At 38.3% G+C, this 22209-nt stretch overlaps 2 protein-coding genes across 5 annotated transcripts in view; both read right to left on the bottom strand.

Annotated features, from left to right (window-relative positions):
- Positions 1–4764: 4764 nt before the first annotated feature.
- On the bottom strand, positions 4765–13073 carry sigirr (single immunoglobulin and toll-interleukin 1 receptor (TIR) domain). 2 transcript variants are annotated; one of them, XM_079603597.1, is made up of 9 exons: positions 12799–13073; positions 9341–9532; positions 8189–8316; positions 7895–8035; positions 7662–7805; positions 6409–6511; positions 6132–6282; positions 5885–6062; positions 4765–5135 (listed from the first exon to the last, which is right to left on the bottom strand). In XM_079603597.1, the coding sequence occupies exons 1-9, from the start codon at positions 12822–12824 to the stop codon at positions 4963–4965; spliced, it is 1236 nt and encodes a 411-aa protein (XP_079459723.1). In that variant the 5' UTR covers positions 12825–13073; the 3' UTR covers positions 4765–4962. The 2 variants fall into 2 exon arrangements, with proteins under 2 accessions (XP_079459723.1, XP_079459722.1); XM_079603596.1 differs by having other exon boundaries at positions 9341–9545.
- A 4779-nt stretch (positions 13074–17852) lies between these two features.
- The window catches only part of gse1a (Gse1 coiled-coil protein a), a 188507-nt gene continuing 184150 nt past the window's right edge, over positions 17853–22209 (bottom strand). For all 3 annotated transcript variants that reach the window (XM_079603591.1, XM_079603592.1, XM_079603593.1), the window contains exons 14-16: positions 21985–22209; positions 20879–20982; positions 17853–19720 (exon numbers count right to left, since the gene is read on the bottom strand). The exon at positions 21985–22209 is cut by the window's right edge and continues 39 nt beyond it. In XM_079603591.1, coding sequence (XP_079459717.1) covers positions 19583–19720; positions 20879–20982; positions 21985–22209 — 467 coding nt within the window. In that variant the 3' untranslated portion in view covers positions 17853–19582. The remainder of the gene's footprint in view (positions 19721–20878; positions 20983–21984) is intronic.

The following is a 22209-nucleotide window of genomic DNA, read 5'->3' on the forward strand; positions in this document are numbered from 1 at the left end:
CTGAAATAACTATATTTTGCTCAATTTTTAACCGATTTTCAAACGGCTTGGTGTGTCATAAACGTCAGGGATGCCATGAAACACACAGCTACGCTGCAATGTTAAGCGTTTCTCAAAACGTGAAGCTACAATTTAAACATCGGCATCAGCACAAATCATAGCCACGTTAATAAGGTTTGTAATAAACCAAACCGTTTGTAAATCCGTCAAGAATTCAGCAAGTTACGAGCATTTGTCACTCACCTTCCGTCCACAGCAGCAGGGAGCAGCAGCGCAGTCTCCTGACCTAAGATGGCCGCCAAGTTGACGACACAGCTGACTCCGCCTTGAGCCATCTAGCCTTTATACATGTCTATGCTAATTTGCATTATGTAAAAAAAAAAAAAAAAACACTTTCCAAAATTCCAATTCCTGCTGATTTCAGCCCAGTTTATGTTTCTCAGAAGTCAGCAAAAATGGTTAAAAATGTCTTAGTTCCACCCCGTCCTTTTCTTTTGCGCTTTGCGTCTGTTTCTAGCTCTTTTCTGTCCGCCTCTAATGTAGACCCATCCACCCCTATTTCCATACTTTCTCTCTGCTTCGACATGAACAGTCATCTACCACACCCTGCAAACCCTATGACTTCCTGAAGAGTCGACACATTTAGGCTACAACATCTCTAAATCACAGAGGTTCTCCAATAATGTCTGTATTCTGAGAGTATTGATGAGTGTATTGGTGACATTTGAATCATAACAAAGCCTTAGTGTTGCATCATGTTCAACATTTTATGAATGTTGACCTCAACGTGACATAGCTCTGGGTGATGCCGAGGGCAGATATGCACCTCAGAGAAAGTCGAAGGGTACAAAACATTCACTGTTTACATCACACACCTGTCACATACTGTTCTTATAGCGTTGACTTATGGCAGCTGAGCAGAGATGACTTTTATCTTCCATTCAGAACTTAAAACTTGAAGAGATAAGTTCCCATATGGTCATACACTCTAAAAAAAGTGGGTTGTTTCAACCCAATTTTGGGTCAAATATGGACAAACCCAGCCGTTGGTTATTTTTATTTTTTTTTATTACATTTTTAACCCAACGTTTGGGTTTGTCCATATTTGACCCAAAATTGGGTTGAAACAACCCACCATTTTTTAGTGTAGTCCCAAATTACTTATGCACTAATACACTACTCTCAAATCTGTGAAAAAAAAATCATACAGCTATATATCATTATACATGACACAGTGTCATGTTATTTTATTTATATAAAAAATGTATATTTATATTTTTTATATATATATATATATATATTGGTGGATCTAAATGATATAAAGGTTGTGTTAGTTTAAACATTTTGGTTTTAGGCTGCTAACGCAAAAGTAGCATGCTAATACATGGATGTTACTATGCTGCCCTCTTCTGGTCATAAACATCTCTGCTGGGGTTTAGTGTCCACCATTTATATCTTTAACAGCTCAGAACATGTTTTGCAATAGCCAAAGTTTAATTTATACGGTGATGACAAGTTTAATCAAGTCGAGTCAAGTCACCTTTATTTTTATAGAGTTTTATTCAATACAGATTGTTTCAAAGCATTTGAGCATAGGCTATAACCCTGATAGCACACACACATCACGGAGATGTCTATTTGATGTGCGTTTTTACATCTGGAAGACATGTTTTTTTTAGAGTGTTTGCTGATCTGCGATACGTCTATGGGACGTTTGCTGTCAGATGTCACATAGACGTTTAGAAAATGTTTTTAAGATGTTTATGATCTAGATTCTAGATCTTAAAGACGTCCACCAGATGTTAGTAAACAGCAGATGCTTTCCATACGAACTGATCTTTAACGGATCTAGTTTATTTTTTTTAAAGAAAATTAATTTTCAAGAAACTTATTGTGCATTTTTTTCACATTTAATGATAGGTAGGCCTACAATATTAGTTACAAAGTCAAAATGATATGTTGTAACTGAACTGAACTGAAAAATACTTCTGCAACGTCGTGGTGGACAGTTCAATGATTATCTCAGATATGTGTTTTGTACAGTAGGTGTATTAAATTTAATTTAATATTTTAATATTAATATAATATATATATATATATATATATTAATATTTTATTTCTATTATTTTGATTGAGTTTCATAGCTATAATTATAGGGACAATAATTCACTTCAGGCCTTGAATATTAGCCTCAAACTGTGAACTCTATGTGAACAAACAAGTGAATTCCATGACAAAGATCGTATCAACAGTAGCTAAATATTTTAAATAACAATACAATTTATTAATTTGATTAAATCTTTACTCATCATTTTTCCGTCAGAGATTGCGAGACAGTAGCACGATGCAGGCAGAGCTCCGCCCACACGCTCCTCTGAATCTGATTGGCTGTTATGATTGGATTATGATTGCTATGATGACACGAGCTTTGTACAATATCGCATTTTGCTAGTAGGTGCTACATTTGGTTTGAAACGTACTTCTTATCCATTAAACTCAATATGAAAAAAAAATATATATATGAAAAAATGTATGGATGGGACAACCTGTCACTCACATGAGATCTCTGATGTACATCACAATAGGAAATAAAAGATTATCGCAATTTCTGTTTCATGCTGACTTTAAAAAATCATAAAAAATGTATACTTTGTGGAATGGGTAGATAAATAAATTAGGACGTCTGGCTACTACATCATGTTGACCATGTTTTCACAACTCCTCTCCCGTGGCCTCAAGGGATAGTAAAGTGGGATAATAAAACAGATGTTCACTTCAGAATTTCGTATTAGGTTATCAGCAGTATTTCTCTTTCGAGTTCGGTTCTCCCGACGTTGCGTCAGTAGCTGACGCTAAGGGGGAAACACTTTTTCAGTGAGTATACTGGAGCCCTATAGCCTGGCTAACGCCAGACCAAATTCTCGTTGAGACTTGGGTCTGGGAACCACATGTGCATTTTCTCGTATTTGAGGCGTGGTTTACGAATGCCCGGCGCCGTTTATTGGGTGCTAAGATTGTCTATCAAATGCGCCTGTACGTAGCTCATAGCCAATCGTTTCCATTATACCAGATGACGTATGTAGAGCGACAGAAATTAGACAAGGAAGAAGACGATGGGTAAGATATTTTTGTGTAAACAATGACGTTCAGCGACTATTGCCGTTTGTGCAAGATAAACATGAGGGTCGAAGGTATATATGGATATAAAGAAACTGCTTAGTTGTGTCGCATAGATGTCGTCATCGTCTTGCTGCTCCCTCCCCGTTCTGTGATTGGTTCCCTAGATGAGGCGAAAATCTGGTCCATGGTATCCAGACTGCCTTTCAGCGTGAATAAAATCTCGCAGAGGATTTGCCTGCCAATGATGTTCAAGCACGCAAAATAGGCGGGAAGAAGCAGCCCCCCACCTCAGAACAGCGGTCAGTCTTAAATAAAACATAAAATAAAAAGCATAAAAACTCATTCACTAACCACTATATTGCCGTTCATTACTTTCTATTATAATCACTGACTGTGCTGTTGTGTATGGTTAAATCAAGGACGACGGCCAGTCCACCGTCTTATTACTTTGCGTTGTGTTTAGTCTAATGCTTGTGCAACTTACACTTATGTAGCATGAAGCACTTTTAGCTAAGGTCAACATTTTTGCTTGCAGCTCAGCTGGACCCTTGCTATTAATAATTATATTACCCCTGTTAAATTATGTATTTTATTATTGTAAGGTGTCCTTGAGTGTCTTGAAAGGTTCCCAAAAATAAAATGTATTATTATTATTATATATACATTTTTATACGATTTTATTAAATCTTGTTTTATAAGATTTTATAAGATCCCAATCAGCTACTGACGCAATGTCGAGACAACCGAACTTGAAAGGGAACGTCTCTGGTTACCTCATGTAACCTGGGTTCCCTGAGAGGAGGGAACAAGACATAAGCTGCCATGTTGCATAGCTCAGAGTCTTTGCCAGCTACGCTCTGATTCAGTCCAAAGATTCTGAGGGAAAGACTTTCAGCTCCACCTTATAGAGCGGAGGGGCAAGATTTCATAGGGCTTCATCATTCTCAGAGAAAAGGTTTTTCCCCATAGCATCAGCTACTGACGCAATGTCTCGTTCCCTCCTCTCAGGGAACCGAGGTTATGTTAGGCACGTTTGCATACTGTTTTATGAATACCGTATTTTCCAGACCATAAGTCGCTTTTTCATAGTTTGGCTGGTCCTGCGACTTATAGTCAGGTGCAATTTATCAAAATTAATTCATACTGACTGAGCTGAACCAAGATAACACACTACCATCTACAGCCGTGAGAGGGCGCTCTAGTTAGCGGAGTTGTTCTGAAGCGATACACCGAGGAAGAGTTCAATGGATTCAGTGTTGTGGAATGAGATCGGGAGCTTGGTGAACTTGCTGACCGGTAACTTGTTGGACTCGCTGGCGTATGTTAATTTAGCCTATTCAGCCTCCCAGGTATATGTTCTTTATGCTATTGTGTAGCTGAATAACTGTTAATGTGTTACGTTAACATGCCGGACACCTTCAGCCTGTTGTTCTGTGTGCTATTGTGTAGTTCAATAACTTGCCTTTCCAGATTAAATGTCTGTTCTTGGTCTTGGATTTTGTGAAATAAATTTCTAAATAATTGTGATTTATAGTCCAGTGCGACTTATACATGTTTTTTTCATCTTCATGACAAATTTTTTGACTGATGCGACTTATATTCAGACGTAGGGGCGTTATAATGAAGTCAAAACCAAATAAAACATGGATCCCAGAACTTTATTCAAATATTTACACAACCTAACATCCCTATGACTATACATGAAATGTTATTAAACATTTTGCATAAAAACATTAAGAAGTGTGCATGCAGAACTGTACAGGCGTAGATTAAAAAACAGTAACATGAAATCGTTGGGGAGAAAGTGACTTAAAAGTGCAAAAAGGAACAGGAGTGTGTGTCTCATATATCGTCCTCGGAGACCAGGCAGTAAAAGTCTGTGCGGGCGGCGTAGTTCCTCAAGCCGAGGTCAGATACATCTATCTCTGGGGGTCTGGGTTCATCCGTCTCAGCTGGACCTGCAGGAAGCACTGGAGCTTTGGAGGGAAGCGTCTTGTAGACGGGAAAACGCAAACCTGTGAGGTAAACACATCGTATGTACAATAAAATGTCGTAACCCTTTATAATGTAAACCCTGTAAAGCCTGACACATGGAATGTAGTGAGAAAAAGCCAGTGATTAGAGTTTATAAAGTTATAAATATGGATATTTTATAAAATAAAAAAATGCATGGCTTCACTTCAGAAAGCCTTTATTAACCCCCTGGAGCAGTATGGATTACTTTTATGATGGATGAACACTTTTTTTGCGTTTCAAAATCTAAGTTACCATTCACTCCCATTATAAAGCTTGGAAGAGCCAGGGTATTTTTTAATATAAATCAGATTGTGTTTGGCTGAAAGAAGAAAGTCATATACACCTAGGATGGCTTGAAGGCGAGTTAATTATGGGATTCTTTTTATTTTTGAGTGAACTATCCCTTTAAAGGCTTAGTTTTATGATCAAAGCTCTGTAGAACTCTGTAAACTATATAAACAGTATAAACCCAATCAGAAGACATGTAGTAGACTGTGTAAAACAAATGTGTTGATAATTAGGCCTTAGAAATATACATCAAATATGACACAGTGGGCTTTCTTTATAGGGTTAAAAACTGTATGGCAAATTAAAGCTTGTTTTAAAGGGATATCTTCTAAATATCTTATTTTGTGCTCTACAGAACAATAAAGGAAGCCTAATCCAGCACCAATCCAGGTCATATATCATTGTTGGAATGACACTCAAAGAAGATAAACTCTTTAGGTTTAAGAAGCACGTTTCGTACCCAGGTCTCCTGCGGGATCTGGGTCCGGTCTGCAGTCCAGGTAATCGGGCTGCTGCGTGAGCATCGGATCTTCATCGCCTTGCAACAAAGTCTGCGGATCGCCCGCCGATTCCCTGTGAAACGTCACCTTACGCGGCATTGCCAACGCAAGCTCCTTCCAGAACCCTGAAGAAGGGGTCTGTGAGAAAGGAAAGAGTATGATTAGGTTTCGTTTTACCCTAAATCTTAAGCAGTGTGAGGGTCTCACCATGGAGTGTGCGCCCCAGGTGATTGCTGTGATTCGAGGTTGGTGTTGTCTCAGCTGTTGACTGATGTCCTGGCTTATTTGCTTCTGCTGCGAATGAAATGTGATGAAAATGGGCTTCCTCGACAGATCCATCAGATGCCACAGACCCTGCCTGAACATTAAAACTGAATTTTAGGGCGCAGCTTAGGGCACAGATGCAAATAATCAGGGAGTAATGACTACAAACCAGGAAACTAACTCAAACTAAACATATAAGTCCAAATAAGTAACATGACACCTAAAGTTGGTGGTGCACCACTCCTGCTCCAGGTACGCCTCAGAAAGCACCACAATCAGCCGGCGACAGCGACTAATGTTCATCAGCAGCTCTGCAGACGGCTCTGAGGAAATAAGACACAATATTACATATGCTGTGCTTTAAATTGTGCATTTTCCTAGACTATCAATAGACCTACGTCAAAGATGAGACCATATTTAATTTCATACAAACAAAACCGGTGCTGTCTGTTAAATATGTCATTACTATTATTTTAAAATAGGTAATAAATATGTTTTATTTAACATAAATAGTATTCATGTAACTCAAACAGTAGAGCATGGCACTAGCAACACCTAAGTCATGGGTTCGATTCCCTGGAAGTGCAACTAATAAAATGTGAATGCAGAAAAAAAACTTAAATGGAGTGTAAGTTACTTTGTCTGCCAAATCCATAAATTAATTAAAGGGGTCATGAACTGAGAAATCAAATTTTCCTTACAAATATATCTGTGCGACTTGTGACTGGTTTTGTGGTCAAGGGTCACATATAAGAGGTCATCATACAATAAGAATATTATGTAAGTTTCAGAACTCAGTTTCCTTGTTAGTCCAAGAATGTGGTTATTGATTTTCAACAATGTGAATGTCTCAGTTGAGCATTATTTATTTTCTATATGGTACATTTCACTGTGGAATTTTTGGTAAATGAGTCGCAATTTCGGCGCAGGCTTTGCAAACAGACTTTTACGATATGGACTTGACAGTAATGGGACAACATGTAAGTAACTTACATTTTAATGCCTAATATGATCTGTGACCAGTGATTTCTGATATGTAATGATTCATGTACAGTCAGATATGTTTGTCAGTAAATCAAACCGGTGACTAAACGGTCAACTTCATATTGTTTCTCTTAGTAGGATGAAAATAATATTTAAACTGATTAAATTATATATAGAAAGCGATCAAAGAACGCTCCCTTTACAATCGCTGAAGCTGTCAATCAAACAGCGCGAGTTTATCAGTGACTGAGTTCTGGACTCTCGACAAAATCCCTGTTATAATCAACAAATCTCTTATTTACATCATGTTTGCACTGTTAGTTATGATGAAAGCATTCTTGGGAGTGCAGAAATCGTTTTGCAGGGATGAGATCACTGCATTCATGCGCTCAACATATCTGTGATCGGCTACAATGCTAATCACACTGAAGACTGATTAATGATTTAACCTTATGCCCACATTAATCTGAATATAGTTGTAAGATTTACCGGCTCCTGGAAGGATGTTAGTGTCGTTGAGTAGAAGTTTATGACTGTACTTGTTCTCCAAATGAGGCTTCAGGATAAAATTGACAAACTTCCTGTCATTCTCATTGTTGACATATGAGATGTAGGCGTCGTACATTTTGCCATCTGAGAAACAGCAAAAACATCTTTATGAAATGAAAATGCAATGTTATGAAAGATTATAAAGGGCTTTAATGCACAGAATGCAGACTTACCATTAAGCTCATACTCTCCGTAAAAGTTCTTATACCACAGTTTAAAGTTGAGTCGGCACTTGGAATAGACCACCGCTGCAAGAGCGAGTACAACCAACAGGACCACCGACGCAACCACTGCCCCGCTGTGACTTGGGGATTCTGGGATCAAAAATGGGATCAAAATTATTATCAACCATATACACAGATCTGCAGAGAAGAATCTGAATATATTTCACACTTTATATTATAATGTTTAGGGCATTTGTAAATTCTTACAAATGTGTCACATAAAATAAGGCATTTTTTTCTTACTGTATTCTTGTACGTTGAATTGCGCTGTGCTGTTCCTCGCCACGCAGAAATACACCCCAAAATCATCCCGATCTCTCAGAGTCAGCGTTAGATCACTGCTCTTAATGAAGTGATCCTCATCCGTGACCCTGCCAAGAGTTTGGATAGTCATGAAACTCTAGATGGCACAAGCTGAAAGGTCTTTTACATGCAATCTGCAAGCAATCACACCATTACCACATGGTACAAGCTGAAGCCTCTGATGGTCCTGCAGCCATTGAGATTGCTGGCATTTAAATAGTCTGGTTCAGTGATTTCTGTAGGCTAGTCGAGCCGCGCACTGTCAGATTTCCTCTGAACCCCTCCACCTCCCCCAGCTGCAGTTTCGCTTGCCGCCAGAGGTGGCATAGTTCTGCAAAAACTCAGAATCTTGCGCTATGCACCCTTAACATCGCCTTATTCATTAACATGCTAAAACTACTCCTTCATGATTGAGTCTTCATTGAAATATACTGTGTAAATAATATATATATATATATATATATATATATATATATATATATATATATATATATATATATATATATATATATATATATATATATATATATATATATATATATTGTATGATTTATTCCTATTACAATGACGAAATGTGGCATATACAAAATAGGACACTGTTTTGGGTGAACTAACCCTTTACATGAGCCATAAATCACCTCAGCCTAGCCTAAAAGTGTAACATCTCCTTCTTAACTGATTATTTAATTGAATGATGAAAATTAGACTCTTTTACAGACAATTTGGTTAAAAAATCCAAATAAAAAGAAAAGATATTTTCAGAAACATCTGGCTGGCATTTGTTCAAATAAGCACAACGTAAAGTAAAGAGGTTGTGCAAAAACAACTGACTGAAATGTTTAGCAAGTGCACATATTTTTTAAACTTTCACATTATTTTTTTAAAATAGTATGCACTAAAGTAGTGTATACTACACATCATGCAGTACGCTAGTATTTAAAACACAGTCAAAGAGATTAATTTCATTATAAAGCATCTTCATTTCTTTCATATATTTTCAGTTTAATGGGCCACATTACAATATTTTCAATTTTAATAACTGATAAACTACATGTACCCAGTGTTGGGCATTATATTGCATCATATACCCACCAGTGTTGTATATTTTGAGGGTAGATGGTGAGGTTGGTAAGCGGTGTGCCGTCTTTCATCCACTTCAGGTGGTCTTTACAGTCTAAACCTATGCGGTTCGGACCCATGGAGGCTTTGCATTGGAGGACCACGCTGTGGCCAAGCGTCCCAGAAACCGTCTGAGTTTGATCATGCTTGAAGTCTGGAACGCTGCTACAAAACGGATCTTTGTTTAGAGAGAGAAAAATGTGAAATATGTGAGCATCAGTGTGTTAAGGCCCGTTCATACCAAGAACAATGACTATAAAGATATCTATAATGATAACTATATTTGTATCCACACCAACGCACGATACCGATCTGTTTATTTATTATAGCATGCTCTGCAGTTTTGTCGTCTGCCGCTTTAAATGCCCCGCATTCAAAGCAGAAAGGATTCTGATTGGCTGTCAATGTTTTTATTGTTCATCAGCTAGAAAGAAAAACGTTGTGAAAGAGATTCCAATGATGTCATTTCTCTGTGCCATATTATCGTTATAGTTGTGGTGTGGACTGTGCTATTATTTTAAATTAACTTCTGTATATCTTTATCATTATCGTTAATAGTTATTGTCATTAGTGAGCCTTTACAATGTATAAAATGTGACTTTTTATAAGTTGCGTCACAACTAAACTGCCAGATTCTTAATCCAGTTCGAGCTTTATGGAATGAGCACACATGAAAGGCGCTCCGCTAAAAACAATGACTTCTTTATTAGCGTAACCTTGCTTGAGTCTTGTGGAGGATATCATCTCAAGAGAGATGAGTGAAACTGTGAGGCTGTTTCTCATCAGCACTGCTTCATATTCCCACGTTTGAGCAAAATGTTCTTCATCTGCCCTCATGGATATGGTATTTTATGCAAAAATAAATGGAAATGGGTTCATTAAAAATGTATTTAATGGGCCTTCATTATGAAGATTCATTTGAAAGCTCAGCTGGTGACGGGTCCATTAAGGACACTGATGTTTAATATAAATCACTGCCTACATAAATATTGTACACGTACTGTAGATTTCCGGGGAAATGGTTGGAAAACTCCAATGTGGGCAGTTTTGGTCCATAAATCCTTCAAACAACAAACTTTGGACATGCTGTGGTGGTCAGAAGCACGATAATTATGTCAGGTCACTTGGTTTGACCTTTAGCAAACACTTTTTCTGACGTCCACTGTACACATAATCTCAGGACTCGAGGTTGGTAAGACAGTTGTTCATTTGTTTCTATGTGACATGATGGAAAAACCTTTTCAAGAAATGCCTGTTCATCAATTTTATGGAAGTCAATTGCTTACCGTCAACTGTCTGGTTACCAACATCCTTTAAAATATCTTCTTTTGTGTTCAACAGAATAAAGAAACTCGTACAGGTTTGGAACAACTTGAGGCCGAGTAAATGATGACAGAATTTTCATTTTTTGGGTGAACTGTCCCTTTAAGTCCTCAGAATAAGCAGTGGGGATTTTAAAATAATCGGTACCGGTATATATCGATAATTTTAATTTATCAGTCAATATCAGGCATGTAGTTGAACACAATGTACATTTTTAGAAAAGCTTTCCCATCATCTACTGATTAAAGTTAATTTTTTAAAACACTGATCATTTAAATCTAAATTTGAGTCTTTCGCCTTCACACGAAAATCCTGATCACATGGATCGCTATTGAAATGACTGGATTTCAGCCTGCGGAAAAATTGGCCGAACAACAATAAAGGTATCTTTAGCAAATGTCACACTGAATAAAAATATTTTCATTCTGTAAATTATAATGTGATGAATTTAGTTTTTAGTGTTTTATTTTGTATTTATTTAGACAAAATAGTATAGAATTTTAATATCGCTCATTTATTGGTTATAAGATGAACGTATTAATGACTTATATCAGTCGGCCACAATTTTAATATCATTGCATCCCTATTTAGTACACTAGGTTTAGTATGTAGAATGGGACCGGCTCTTGCAATGTGCAAACCCAGCATTTGCGTACTTGTGTACTTGAGTTTTAAGCCTTAGTGCCAATTTCTCTGTTAAACAATCTAATGAAATATTAAATAAGCTGTTCATCCATTGGAAATTTGTTACACTCAACATTTTATATTTGATATGCAGCTATGAAGTATACACGCATGAAAAGTGTGTATAACTAAATTTGTGTATATTCAAATCAGGCAGGAATAACTAGTTCCTGTAACTCAACTGGTAGAGCTCGGTGGCGGTGCTTTACATGTCAAAGATTCAATTCCCAGGCAATTCACAAATATCTATAATATACTGTAGATAGCTTTAGACAGAAACTAATGAATGTAAATACTAATGATTCAAAGTTAGGGAGGATAAGAGTGGCAGAGGGGGAAAAACAACAATGTTATGAGAGCAGATATTGACTGTTCCAGAACAAATTTACACTGGATTGCTCTTTTTATGGCCACTTTTACCCGTGCAGGTGAATCATACGAGGGTCATATGAGGTGCTTTACACACACACACACTCACACACACACACACACACACACACACACACACACCAAAAAGTCAACATGCTGTATGCTCATATAGGCGGAAGAGTGATTTGTGTAACAGGTTTGACAAAAGCATTATGCTGTTTGAATGCACTCGATAGGACTTTACAATCTAAAAGACCTGTTATAACAAGTTAATTATTCATTACTTTCAGGTTGAGTACTAATGCCTTTGGTTATAAGAATTGATCGGTCAATATTGAATAGTCACTATGGAGCCAGTATTAAGATGTGTGTAATATTTAAGTGAGATTTGTTCTGCACTTCATTCAATCATTAAACAGGAGCAACTGTGTTAAAGGTACAAAGTTCCCTTTACAGGTTGAGGTTTTTTTACTCTGGTAGACAAACAAGGTGCTGAATAATTGTACAGCATGAACATTATTAACCGGAAAAACAAGGGGTCATCAGGACATCGTGATATTTTTGTTTTGAAAACAATAACACAATGTCATGTCAGGGCAAGTTGTCACGTGTTTAAAATATAATAGTCAAAACATACAATACAAAACATTTTTGCACTTTTGTATTTTTACTATTTCAGGATTCCTACTAAAGCCTTAATAGGTTGTTCAATGGCAGATTACAATGTGAAAACTTGCTTACCCACAAAAGGTCAATGTGTAAAATGAACCAAATCTTTTTACGTGGGCAATAGCAGTAAAAAATACAAATATAGTTGTGTGGAAAAAAACTTTAAAGTTTATCTATACAGAAACTGAAAAACACATTCAAAACCTGTTACAATCAGTCACACACTCCCCTATATAATAAAGATAGATAGATAGATAGATAGATAGATAGATAGATAGATAGATAGATAGATAGATAGATAGATAGATAGATAGATAGATAGATAGATAGATAGATAGATAGATAGATAGATAGATAGATAGATAGATAGATAGATGAAGTCTTACCCGCAGACTGAGTAAACGCGAGACATGTCAGATACAGAATGAAAGGACAACGCCACATCGCAGTCCTCTGGTTAATCCTTTCATGAAAGAGTGTACTTGTAAAGTAGTTTGTCATGAAGTTGACTAACGCACTTTAACCGTGAAACAGAGACTGTAGATGTTGCCAGCAGTGCGTGTCACATAAACGCGGAAGGTGCGCAGCGGTTACACGGAGTCTGCCGCCTAGAATCACTGTGGGGAACACAGGGTCACGTGATCCTGTTCACCTGAGCGTCTCTTGAACAGGTGAACGGGCGTTTATATAATAAGACGCGGGCTGTACGGAGTGCAATGAAATGGAGTCTCGAAATGCGTCTTTAGGTTTAAATTGGCATCGGCTATTTGCACTGTTGTATACTATTTAGATGCTATTTATAAATAATGGCAGATGAGCTATTTGCACCTCAATGTGGTTGTAGCCTAGCCTACATTAAACGGTAGCCTATATGCAATAATAATATAGAGTGTAAATTATTCAATTTAGGTTATTGAAATTATTAAATGGACGCAGCCTTATTGGAATAATAAAGCTCTCCCTGCCCCTAACCCAATCGATAGACATTTTATTATAAAACACACATTAGACACTTTATTTCCACTTTTAGTATATTTTCTTCATTTTTATTGAAAATAAATGCTTTTCCGATCTGTTATGTGATGGGAAAAGGGAGTAGAGCGAGTTTGGGAATTTTGGCAGTAGCACTTTTAGCACAGCTTAGCATAGATAATTGAATCTGATTAGACCGTTAGCATCGCTCTTAAAAAAAAATGACCAAAGAGTTTCGATATTTTTCCTATTTAAAACTTGACTCTTCTGTAGTTACATCGTGTACTAAGACCGACAGAAAATTAAAAGTTGCTATTTTCTAGGCCAATATGACTAGGAACTACTTTAATTCCCACGTAGGCTAATAGAACTGTGCTGCCGTACCAGCAGATGCAATGATATTACGCAGCGCCTGAAAATAGCAAGGGGGTAATCCATCCGCCGGAAACTGAAGCCTCCGCGGGCGCCGCCATTGTAGCAGAACTTCACCTGCTGTTAGCATTCCATTGACTCCCATTCATTTTTGCGTCACTTTGACAGCGAATAACTTTACATCTGAGGCGTCCAAAGACTCCATTTGTCCATTATTTATTTCTAAAGAAACTCGACAATGTATAAAAGGCTCCATTACCTTGTACCTTACGTTATGGCCCCGTAGAAGCCGTTTTTGTAAAAATAGGCTAACGATTGCGTCATAACTCACGCGACTCTCTGTCGCACTGTAGAGAAATTACCGTATAGACCGGCGGAGAAGCTCACGGGCAATCTGGGGGACGTGGAGGCATTAAGTCCGATAAAGTGAAGGGAGTAGCCCACCGAGAGTGATAAAGTTGCTCCTGCTGCTAAGCTCATGGACAGCTAATGCTCACGCTCTCCGTCTCTGCGAGATTCGGAAGGGAATGATTCAGATTTCTCTCCGCACAGCTACTAGAAGACTGACAGCTGTCAGACATGTTGCTCACGTGTTCAAGCTCAGTTTGAGCCTGCGCAGTTCGCCTGGCGATCAGGAAGTGAGTGCTTCAAATGGGCTTCATTTTTCTCCGTTGAAGTCTATGGGGTCGCTGTGTCCATCTTATATACTGTCTATGGAAAATAGTCCCCAGCTCGTAACTAACGTAACGTGACCGGCACTCAGTTTGTAATATCATTGCGCCTGCTGTTACGGCAGCAGTTCCTTGATTATTCCCAAGAGGGTAATCCATCCGCCGGAAACTGAAGCCTCCCCGGGAGCCGCCATTGTAGCAGAACTTCACCTGCTGTTAGCACTCATTGACTCCCATTCATTTTGGCGTGACTTTGACAGCGAATAACTTTACATCTGAGGCGTTTAAAGACTAAAGAATTTCTAAAGAAACTCGACAATGTATAAAAGGCTCCATTACCTTGTATCTTATGTTATGGCCCCGTAGAAGCCGTTTTTGTAAAAATAGGCTAACGATTGCATCATAACCACGCGACTCTCTGTCGCACTGTAGAGAAATTACCGTATAGACAGGAGGAGAAGCTCGCAAGCAATCGGGGGAACGTGGCATAAAGTCTGATAAAGTCAAGGGAGAAGCCCATAGAGAGGGATAAAGTTGCTCCCGCTGCTGCTCATGGACAGCTAATTCTCACGCTCTCCGTCTCTGCGAGATTCGGAAGGGAATGATTCAGATTTCTCTCGGCACAGCTACTAGAAGACTGAAAACTGTCAGACTAGTTGCTCACGTCACCAAGCTCAGTTTGAGTCTGCGCAGTTCGCCTGGCGATCAGGAAGTGAGTGCTTCAAATGGGCTTCACTTTTCTGCTTTGAAATCTATGGGGTCGCTGTGTCCATCTTATATACTGTCTATGATTATTACGCAGGGATGAATGAGAGTAGGCTATAGTTCCTAGTCATATTCATAGATATACATAATAAAGGCTAGATGTCTCGTTCGCGCTGCTGGCCAATGGAGGTCGACGTCCACACCTGGCGGCCATCTTGTCACAGTCAGCTCGCTCACTCGTAACATTGTGTTTTAATGGTAAATGTACTTTTTGTACATGGTGCACGGCACTGCATACTTATGAATAATTATAATATTATATATTTCAACATGTTCAAGCATCCAGAATTATAGCCACGTTAACGTTTGTAAGAAACCAAGCCGTTTGTAAATCCGTCAAGATTTCAGTGAGATAAGAGTATTTGTGTTCGTGCAGATCACTCACCTTACATCAGGAACCACAGAGCCCGCCAGAAAGCTTGCCTGTGACAAGATGGCCGCCGGGTGATGACGTTAGAGACTATTGCAAAAAAAGTGGAGTGTTCCTTTAATGCAGATTCTGTCGTTCTTACTACTTTGAGTAAAGATTAAGCATGGAGCAAGATTTGTTTTACAAACATTCACATTAGTGCTCGGCGTTTCAATGATTCGTTCGTTTAAGAATCATTGAAAAATGTGGTGATGTGCAATGTATGAGAAAATGAAAGTGCTTTTTTTTTTCTTTTTCTTTTTTGCATGTAAACCTGTTGTAGGAGACAAAAGTTGGAGCCTTAAAAATAGCACAATAGGGATACTTTAAAGCTGCCGTCGGCAAGATTTTTTTGATCATATTCACTGAAACCGAAGCTATGCTCCGACAGAACAACATAAATCAGAGATATGACTGTCAATCACAGTTTGTGCACACGCCACAGATCCCCCCTCCGTTACAATATCACATGCACACGCCTGAAGTTCGCAGGTGTGTTGGATTGTATGAAGCGTGATGGTGGAGAGAAAATCTACTAACAAGCTTCCAATTCCTCGGTTAACAACCAGAGCTAGGAGGTCCAAAACAACCAAGGAAAAGAAAACATGGTACTCCATGGTGTTGATCGATGCTGAAGAGACGGATGCGAGTTCACAGAAAATCGGGTGCACAGGCACTGACGAGCACAAACTCGATGGGAGGGTGCTCGGTGGTAGTGGGGGAGGGGCATGAGAGTTGTAAACATTCAAAACTTTGGCTAAAGGCTGATTTATACTTCTGCGTCGGGTGTACGCCGTAGGCGACGCCGTCGTGAGCATTTATACTTCTGCGTTTATGTCTGCATTGCTCTGCAGTTACATCGCCGAAACGCTAGTTGGCGGGGGCGGGTTTTAATGTTCCACTGTGTATAGATTCCTCGTGGCTGTTTTGATTTGGCTACTACAAGCAATGGCGACTGAAAGAGAGCGGATCATGTTGGAGCTGGAGCTTATCGAGTTGGAAAAACAGTCAATTTTAGTGAAATTTCTGAATTTACAGAACTTCTGAATTTAAAAATGGCGGGCGGTGCAGAAGAACACGCCGGAAACGCCCAGGAGGAAACGCAATGCTACCAAGCCGACCAATCACAGATCTTGCGGTCCGCGTCGTCGCGACGTGTAGTTACATTTTTGAGGAGGTGCGCGTCAGGGTACGGCGTATGGTACACGTCTACGCGTATGCTACGCCGTACCTACTGCGCGCACCCGACGCAGAAGTATAAATTGGCCTTTAGTCCACTCAATCTGCCAGACCTGCCGACTGCAGCTTTAAATTATTTACAACAATTACCCTGGGCTGTTGCAGTTCTGGATGAATTCCTGAACGAATCATTTCTGGATTTATTGAAAAGATAATGATTAATTCACTGTTCATTGGAAATAAAGCAGGTTAGACTCGATGTTCAGTGAACGATAACTTAAATTCAGTTCTGTTTTTCACACAATCATCATCTGACTTCAGAAGAATAGTTAGAGTCATATACAATATTTATGACACTTTTTGGTCATGGAGCTCAACAGCTCCAGTCCACATTCACTTTTATAAACTCTTCATAAATTCTGCTATACAGGTTTGAAAATTATATAATATTAATTTCTGGGTGAACTGTCTATCCCTTTAACTTGTGGATTAACAGTTTTGTGCTAGGAGCGCATGCATATATACGTTCTAGCATATAAGACTGATGAAATGACTTTGTAAACACCTCTGCAAAGACATTATTTGCATCACAGGTGGTGTATAGTTTCAAAGCTGTGGATCAGAAAGGACCTGAATGACCTGCTAAACAAGATAAAGGTGGCCTTCAGGTTTGAGACGCGATGCTGAAGAAGAAGCATTGTGATGAAAAACAAACTGGAGTACACGCTTCAACAGGACAATGAAGCAAAGAGGGAGTGATCTAACAACAGCCTGGTGACCTTCTTTAACTCACAGCAAACACAACTGACTGCAAGTTACTCTAGTTTACTTTGAGAGTGCACTGCAGTCCAACTGAACGGTTTTAAAATTAAGCACATTTGACCAATTCAAAACCACATCAGTCTTAATGACTGCTATTCATTTGTATATCTAATCATTTATAAGTGATATATAATCGTTAACCAGAGCTGTAAGTTAAAAACGTGCTAGTTATACATATATACATACACAGTAGTGGTCCAGCCTAAGAAAACTGACACATCTATATATAAAATAAGACCAGAGATCATTTAAATATCAAGTTGTTTATTTTGCTGCATTGTAAATCATATAGAGTCAGGAAACAACTGAAAGATCATGTTACGTATGTGAATGAATCATGTCCATTACTTTCTTAAGAGTTTTTGTAAACAAAATATGGCAAGAAATATTTTTTTTTCAAACTCTTTTATCAGCATATACACCTATATATCCATAAATAAGTATTTCTACCTTCAACAAATAATATATTAACTCACATTTCATTCCACTAAAAATTACAACTAAAAACATTTCAGCCCCCCAACCCCCCCCCCCCCCCCCCCCCACATAATGGCTGTTTCATTTCCTTTCCATTTATTACAAACAGATTTCCATTCGCCATTCTTGTTTTAAACAATATACAATAACGTTTCAAGGGTCAAAGACAAAATGGAGAATAAACATCTTAAGACAGACACTTCTCGACTTGTAGCGTTGAACGTTTCTTTCAAATCCAACACATGAGGTGTGGTTTTATGTCATAATTAATAACACAACGACGGCTCATTTAGTTTTCAACAAAACTTCGTGGCACTAAAGTCTGTATAAAATGCACAACCTAAAAGACTGTTCTCATGGCAGCTAGGTTGAAAAATAAATTATACAAACAAACATTTGGGTGACACTTTATAATTATTTTAACTGACCATCATATAGTTTTTAACAGAATGTTAATTTTAAGGCCCTGTTTGTGCCATTTCATAATCATCTTAGAAATCAATCATTTTTATGAATTTAACAGAAAATACTATATCGAATTGGTTATTCTTATTTCATTATTATTTATATATGCTCAACTATATTGTATGCATCTTTTTTTGCTAATTTCTTTTAGCTATATTTATTGATATTTATTTTCCACCATCCACATAATGATCGATTGCTTGACTGACTTGGCACAAACGGTCCTCCATAATAATTAATGTACATTCACAAATGTACTCCTGATTCATGTATTATCAGTATATTGAATGTACATGAACTGCTGGTCTGCGGTTTGTTATTAAAGTGTCATTAATGAAAGCGATTATAAAGTGATAGCCACATTTGATTGGTTTATTTTCGAACAGCCATGTACTAGAACTTTTGGTTTAATGGGTGACGAAGAGAAAATTACAAAATATACAGGAACACTGTTAAAATAGTACTAGACAACCACTTTCATATTAAACTGAAACCTTTTGAATTGAGAACTCAAGTCCACTCACTTAATTTCTGTCTTTCACCAACATTTCTGACCAGCAGTACCTTAACACATTTTTCCCTGCAAAAAGCATTAAAATATTTATTTTCCAAACTACCGTCCTTTTTATAATTCATCGTTAATAATAAAAACATAGAAAATGCGATTTGACAGTATTTTACATAATCATATTCCTTTAAAAACTGTATAAATATCAAAACATTTGAACTAGATTCCAGATTCGATCATTTTCCCAGGAGCCATCTGCACGTGAACGGCTCCGGGTTGGTTTTCTGCACCTCTTGGCATTGGTCTTTCAAACGTCCCGTCAAGTAATGGATATGCTGAATGCCTGTTTTGTTCAGAGATTAGATCCTGTGTATAGTGGTTGGACTTGTAGTGCAGTGAGTCACAGTGAGGCGTCAGACATTGGCACCAAACAATGACCGATATCTTCTCACGTTTAGTCATTTAAGTTCTCAGCTATTCCACTGATCAGCCACTCTTCATCAGCACGTCCATCATGAATGCGAGGAAGGTCACCTCGGTGAAGGCCTCTTGTAGTATCCTCTGTGCCAGTGTAGCAGCGGCAATGCCAAGCATTTCTTGAAGTGCTCCAGTTCGGCCTGCATGCGCTCTCTCTTCAGCGCCAGATTGTGCTTTTGTGCCAACAGCTCCTAAATATGGGGGAAGAGAGAAAAAGTCACGTCCTGCGTCCGAATATGCCCAATTTCAAACTTATCCACCTTATTTGTAACCTAAGAGTGGCAAATTGGTGTAGGTTTTTGCAAGCGACACGTAACTTGAGACTATTTAACCCTTAAACATACCTCGGGTCTTTAGTGACCCGGGACGCCAACTACCCTTAGACATCAACCTTCTTAGCATTCCTCAGACAATTCATTATAAACAATACAAGAAAATATATACATAAAAAATTATAAAAGAATGTCTGTTTTGCCATTGATTTTTTTGTAAAAACGTTATAGGGTCGCTAACTATGGACGCTTGTTTCCTCCACAGAATAAAAAATAAAAAAGGTAATTGTGATATTTTATCACAATTTATATGACTTTTTTTTCACATTTGCGTAATATAAAGTCAGAATTGGGTGATATAAAGTAAAAATTGTGTTATAAAGTCTGAATTGTGTGTTATAAAGTCAGAATTGTGAGATATAAACTTGCAATTGTGAGAAATAAACTTGCAATTCTGACTTTATAACAAAATTGGGAGATATAAAGTCAGAATTGAGAGATATAAAGTCGCAATTGCGTGTTATAAAGTCAGAATTGAGAGACATTAACTCGCAATTGCGTGTTATAAAGTCAGAATTGAGCGGAAATGCAAATGTTGGCGGAAACAAGCTTCCATAGCGAACGACCCGAGGTGTGTAACAGTGTAACTATATATATATATATTTGAGATTGTGAATACTGTACTGGGAAATGAGCTCTGACCAGGACAGTGATGATTGTATAAATCATCTGCTCAAACTGAACCCTTCCAAGCTCCAAAATATAACAAAATATGCTTTATTTTATTCTTCTGTAATTGTTTCTCTAATATCAGGAGAGTTTTATATCACAGCAACAGGTAGAGATCCATCCGTGTTAGATATAGATCAGGGTCACTAAAGACCCGAATATGTAATAATGATTGCCAAAACATTCATGCAGGGTTAGTAGAAATCAATACACACACACTTTTTCAATATGATAGCCACAAGGTGTAAACAATGTGTTAACATGATTTTAGTGTGGAAAAAAACTTTTCTGTGCAAAAATAACAACATATAAAAACCAATATAATAGAGATACCAAATATATTCTTACCCTCATGCTATGAGAAAGCTGTTCGGCGGTCAGAGTGAGGTTGTAATGCTGCGTCTCTAGGCGTCTACACTCACTCTGGAGGACCTGGTGCTCTATACTTCTCTCTGAGAGACAGACGGGGAAAGAGACAGACAGCTGAGCAATGCACTATAATCATACAGTCAAAACCACTATCCTGTCCACAGACAAATCAATGCAGTCTAAAGGCGCTCTCACATTTACTGTTGTTTGGCGAATTTGAGACCAAATCCAGTCATTTCAATAAGAATTCACACGATTGGGAAATTCTCGTGAGGGTGAAAGATTTCCCCGTGCAGATTAATCAATGGTTTCAAGTTTGCGCTTCATACATCGCTACACTACTGAAAATAGACAACATTTTGAAGGAGTAGCTTATTTCAGAATAAAAATTTCCTGATAATTTAGACGAGCATTTGTGGCTAAACGGTATATAAATGTTTCTTTTGTTTAGAAAATGGCTGATCGTTTCACTGGATAAGACTCTTATTCCTCGTCTGGGATCGTGTAGAGCCCTTGAGGCTGCATTGAAACTGCAATTTGGACCTTCAACCCGTTGGTTCACGTTGAAGTTCACTATCTGCAGAAAAATCCTGGAAAGTTTTCCTCAAAAACCTTAATTTCTTGTCGATTTAAGAAAGAAAGACAGGAATATCTTGAATGACGTGTGGGTGAGTAAATTATCAGGAAATTTTAATTCTGAAGTGAATGACTCCTTTAACACAACAAATTAAATGATCTGCTCAGTTGCATTTTCAACTTGCTAATGCTGCGTTCACACCGAATGCGAATTGAGCGTCAAATTCGCTTCTATCACGTCTAGTTGGACGCTTAAACATTTTGAATCCACTCGCCCGTCCAAAGCGAATTAGACGCGCATATAAAGCGAACGTTTGAAGCGAATATGACGCGTCTATCGCGCCGCAGGACCTCCAGACGCCCGTAAACGCACCTTTGACTTAACATGGAAATCACTCGCTCCAGATGCTCAATTCGCGTTCAGTGTGAACGCAGCATAAAAGTTCCTCATGTTCACATATTTATCCCAAAATTACATAAGTTTGAATCTCAATATGCTGTAAACTCACCCTCCATGTACTCCTTGTACGCCTCAAATATAGATTCAATCCCTTTCCACCTAGGACTGAAGGACTCGTCTTCCTCGTCTTCATCTGAACTGATGCCCTCCCCAGCTGAAAGGTCATTCCTCAGCCCTGGAGAGTCGTGGAGGGCTGATAAATGGCAGGAGTGGCCATTGGTCTGTCCATTAGGGAGTTTGTTGAGCGGCCTCTGGAGGCCTGGAGGTGGATGTG

The sequence above is a fragment of the Phoxinus phoxinus genome (assembly GCF_949152265.1).
Source record: "Phoxinus phoxinus genome assembly, chromosome: 25".
Lineage (NCBI taxonomy): Eukaryota > Metazoa > Chordata > Actinopteri > Cypriniformes > Leuciscidae > Phoxinus > Phoxinus phoxinus.

Bases quoted from the DNA above. Each gene is read 5' to 3' on its own strand.
- sigirr (XM_079603596.1), bottom strand. From the start codon at position 12,913: ATGACAAACTACTTTACAAGTACACTCTTTCATGAAAGGATTAACCAG. The intron at 8,317-9,340 runs GTGGGTATATGA...AACTCTTGGCAG, and splicing joins CCTCAAAATATACAACACTG to GGTCACGGATGAGGATCACT. The intron at 6,063-6,131 runs GTGAGACCCTCA...CCTTTCTCACAG, and splicing joins CCTGGGGCGCACACTCCATG to ACCCCTTCTTCAGGGTTCTG.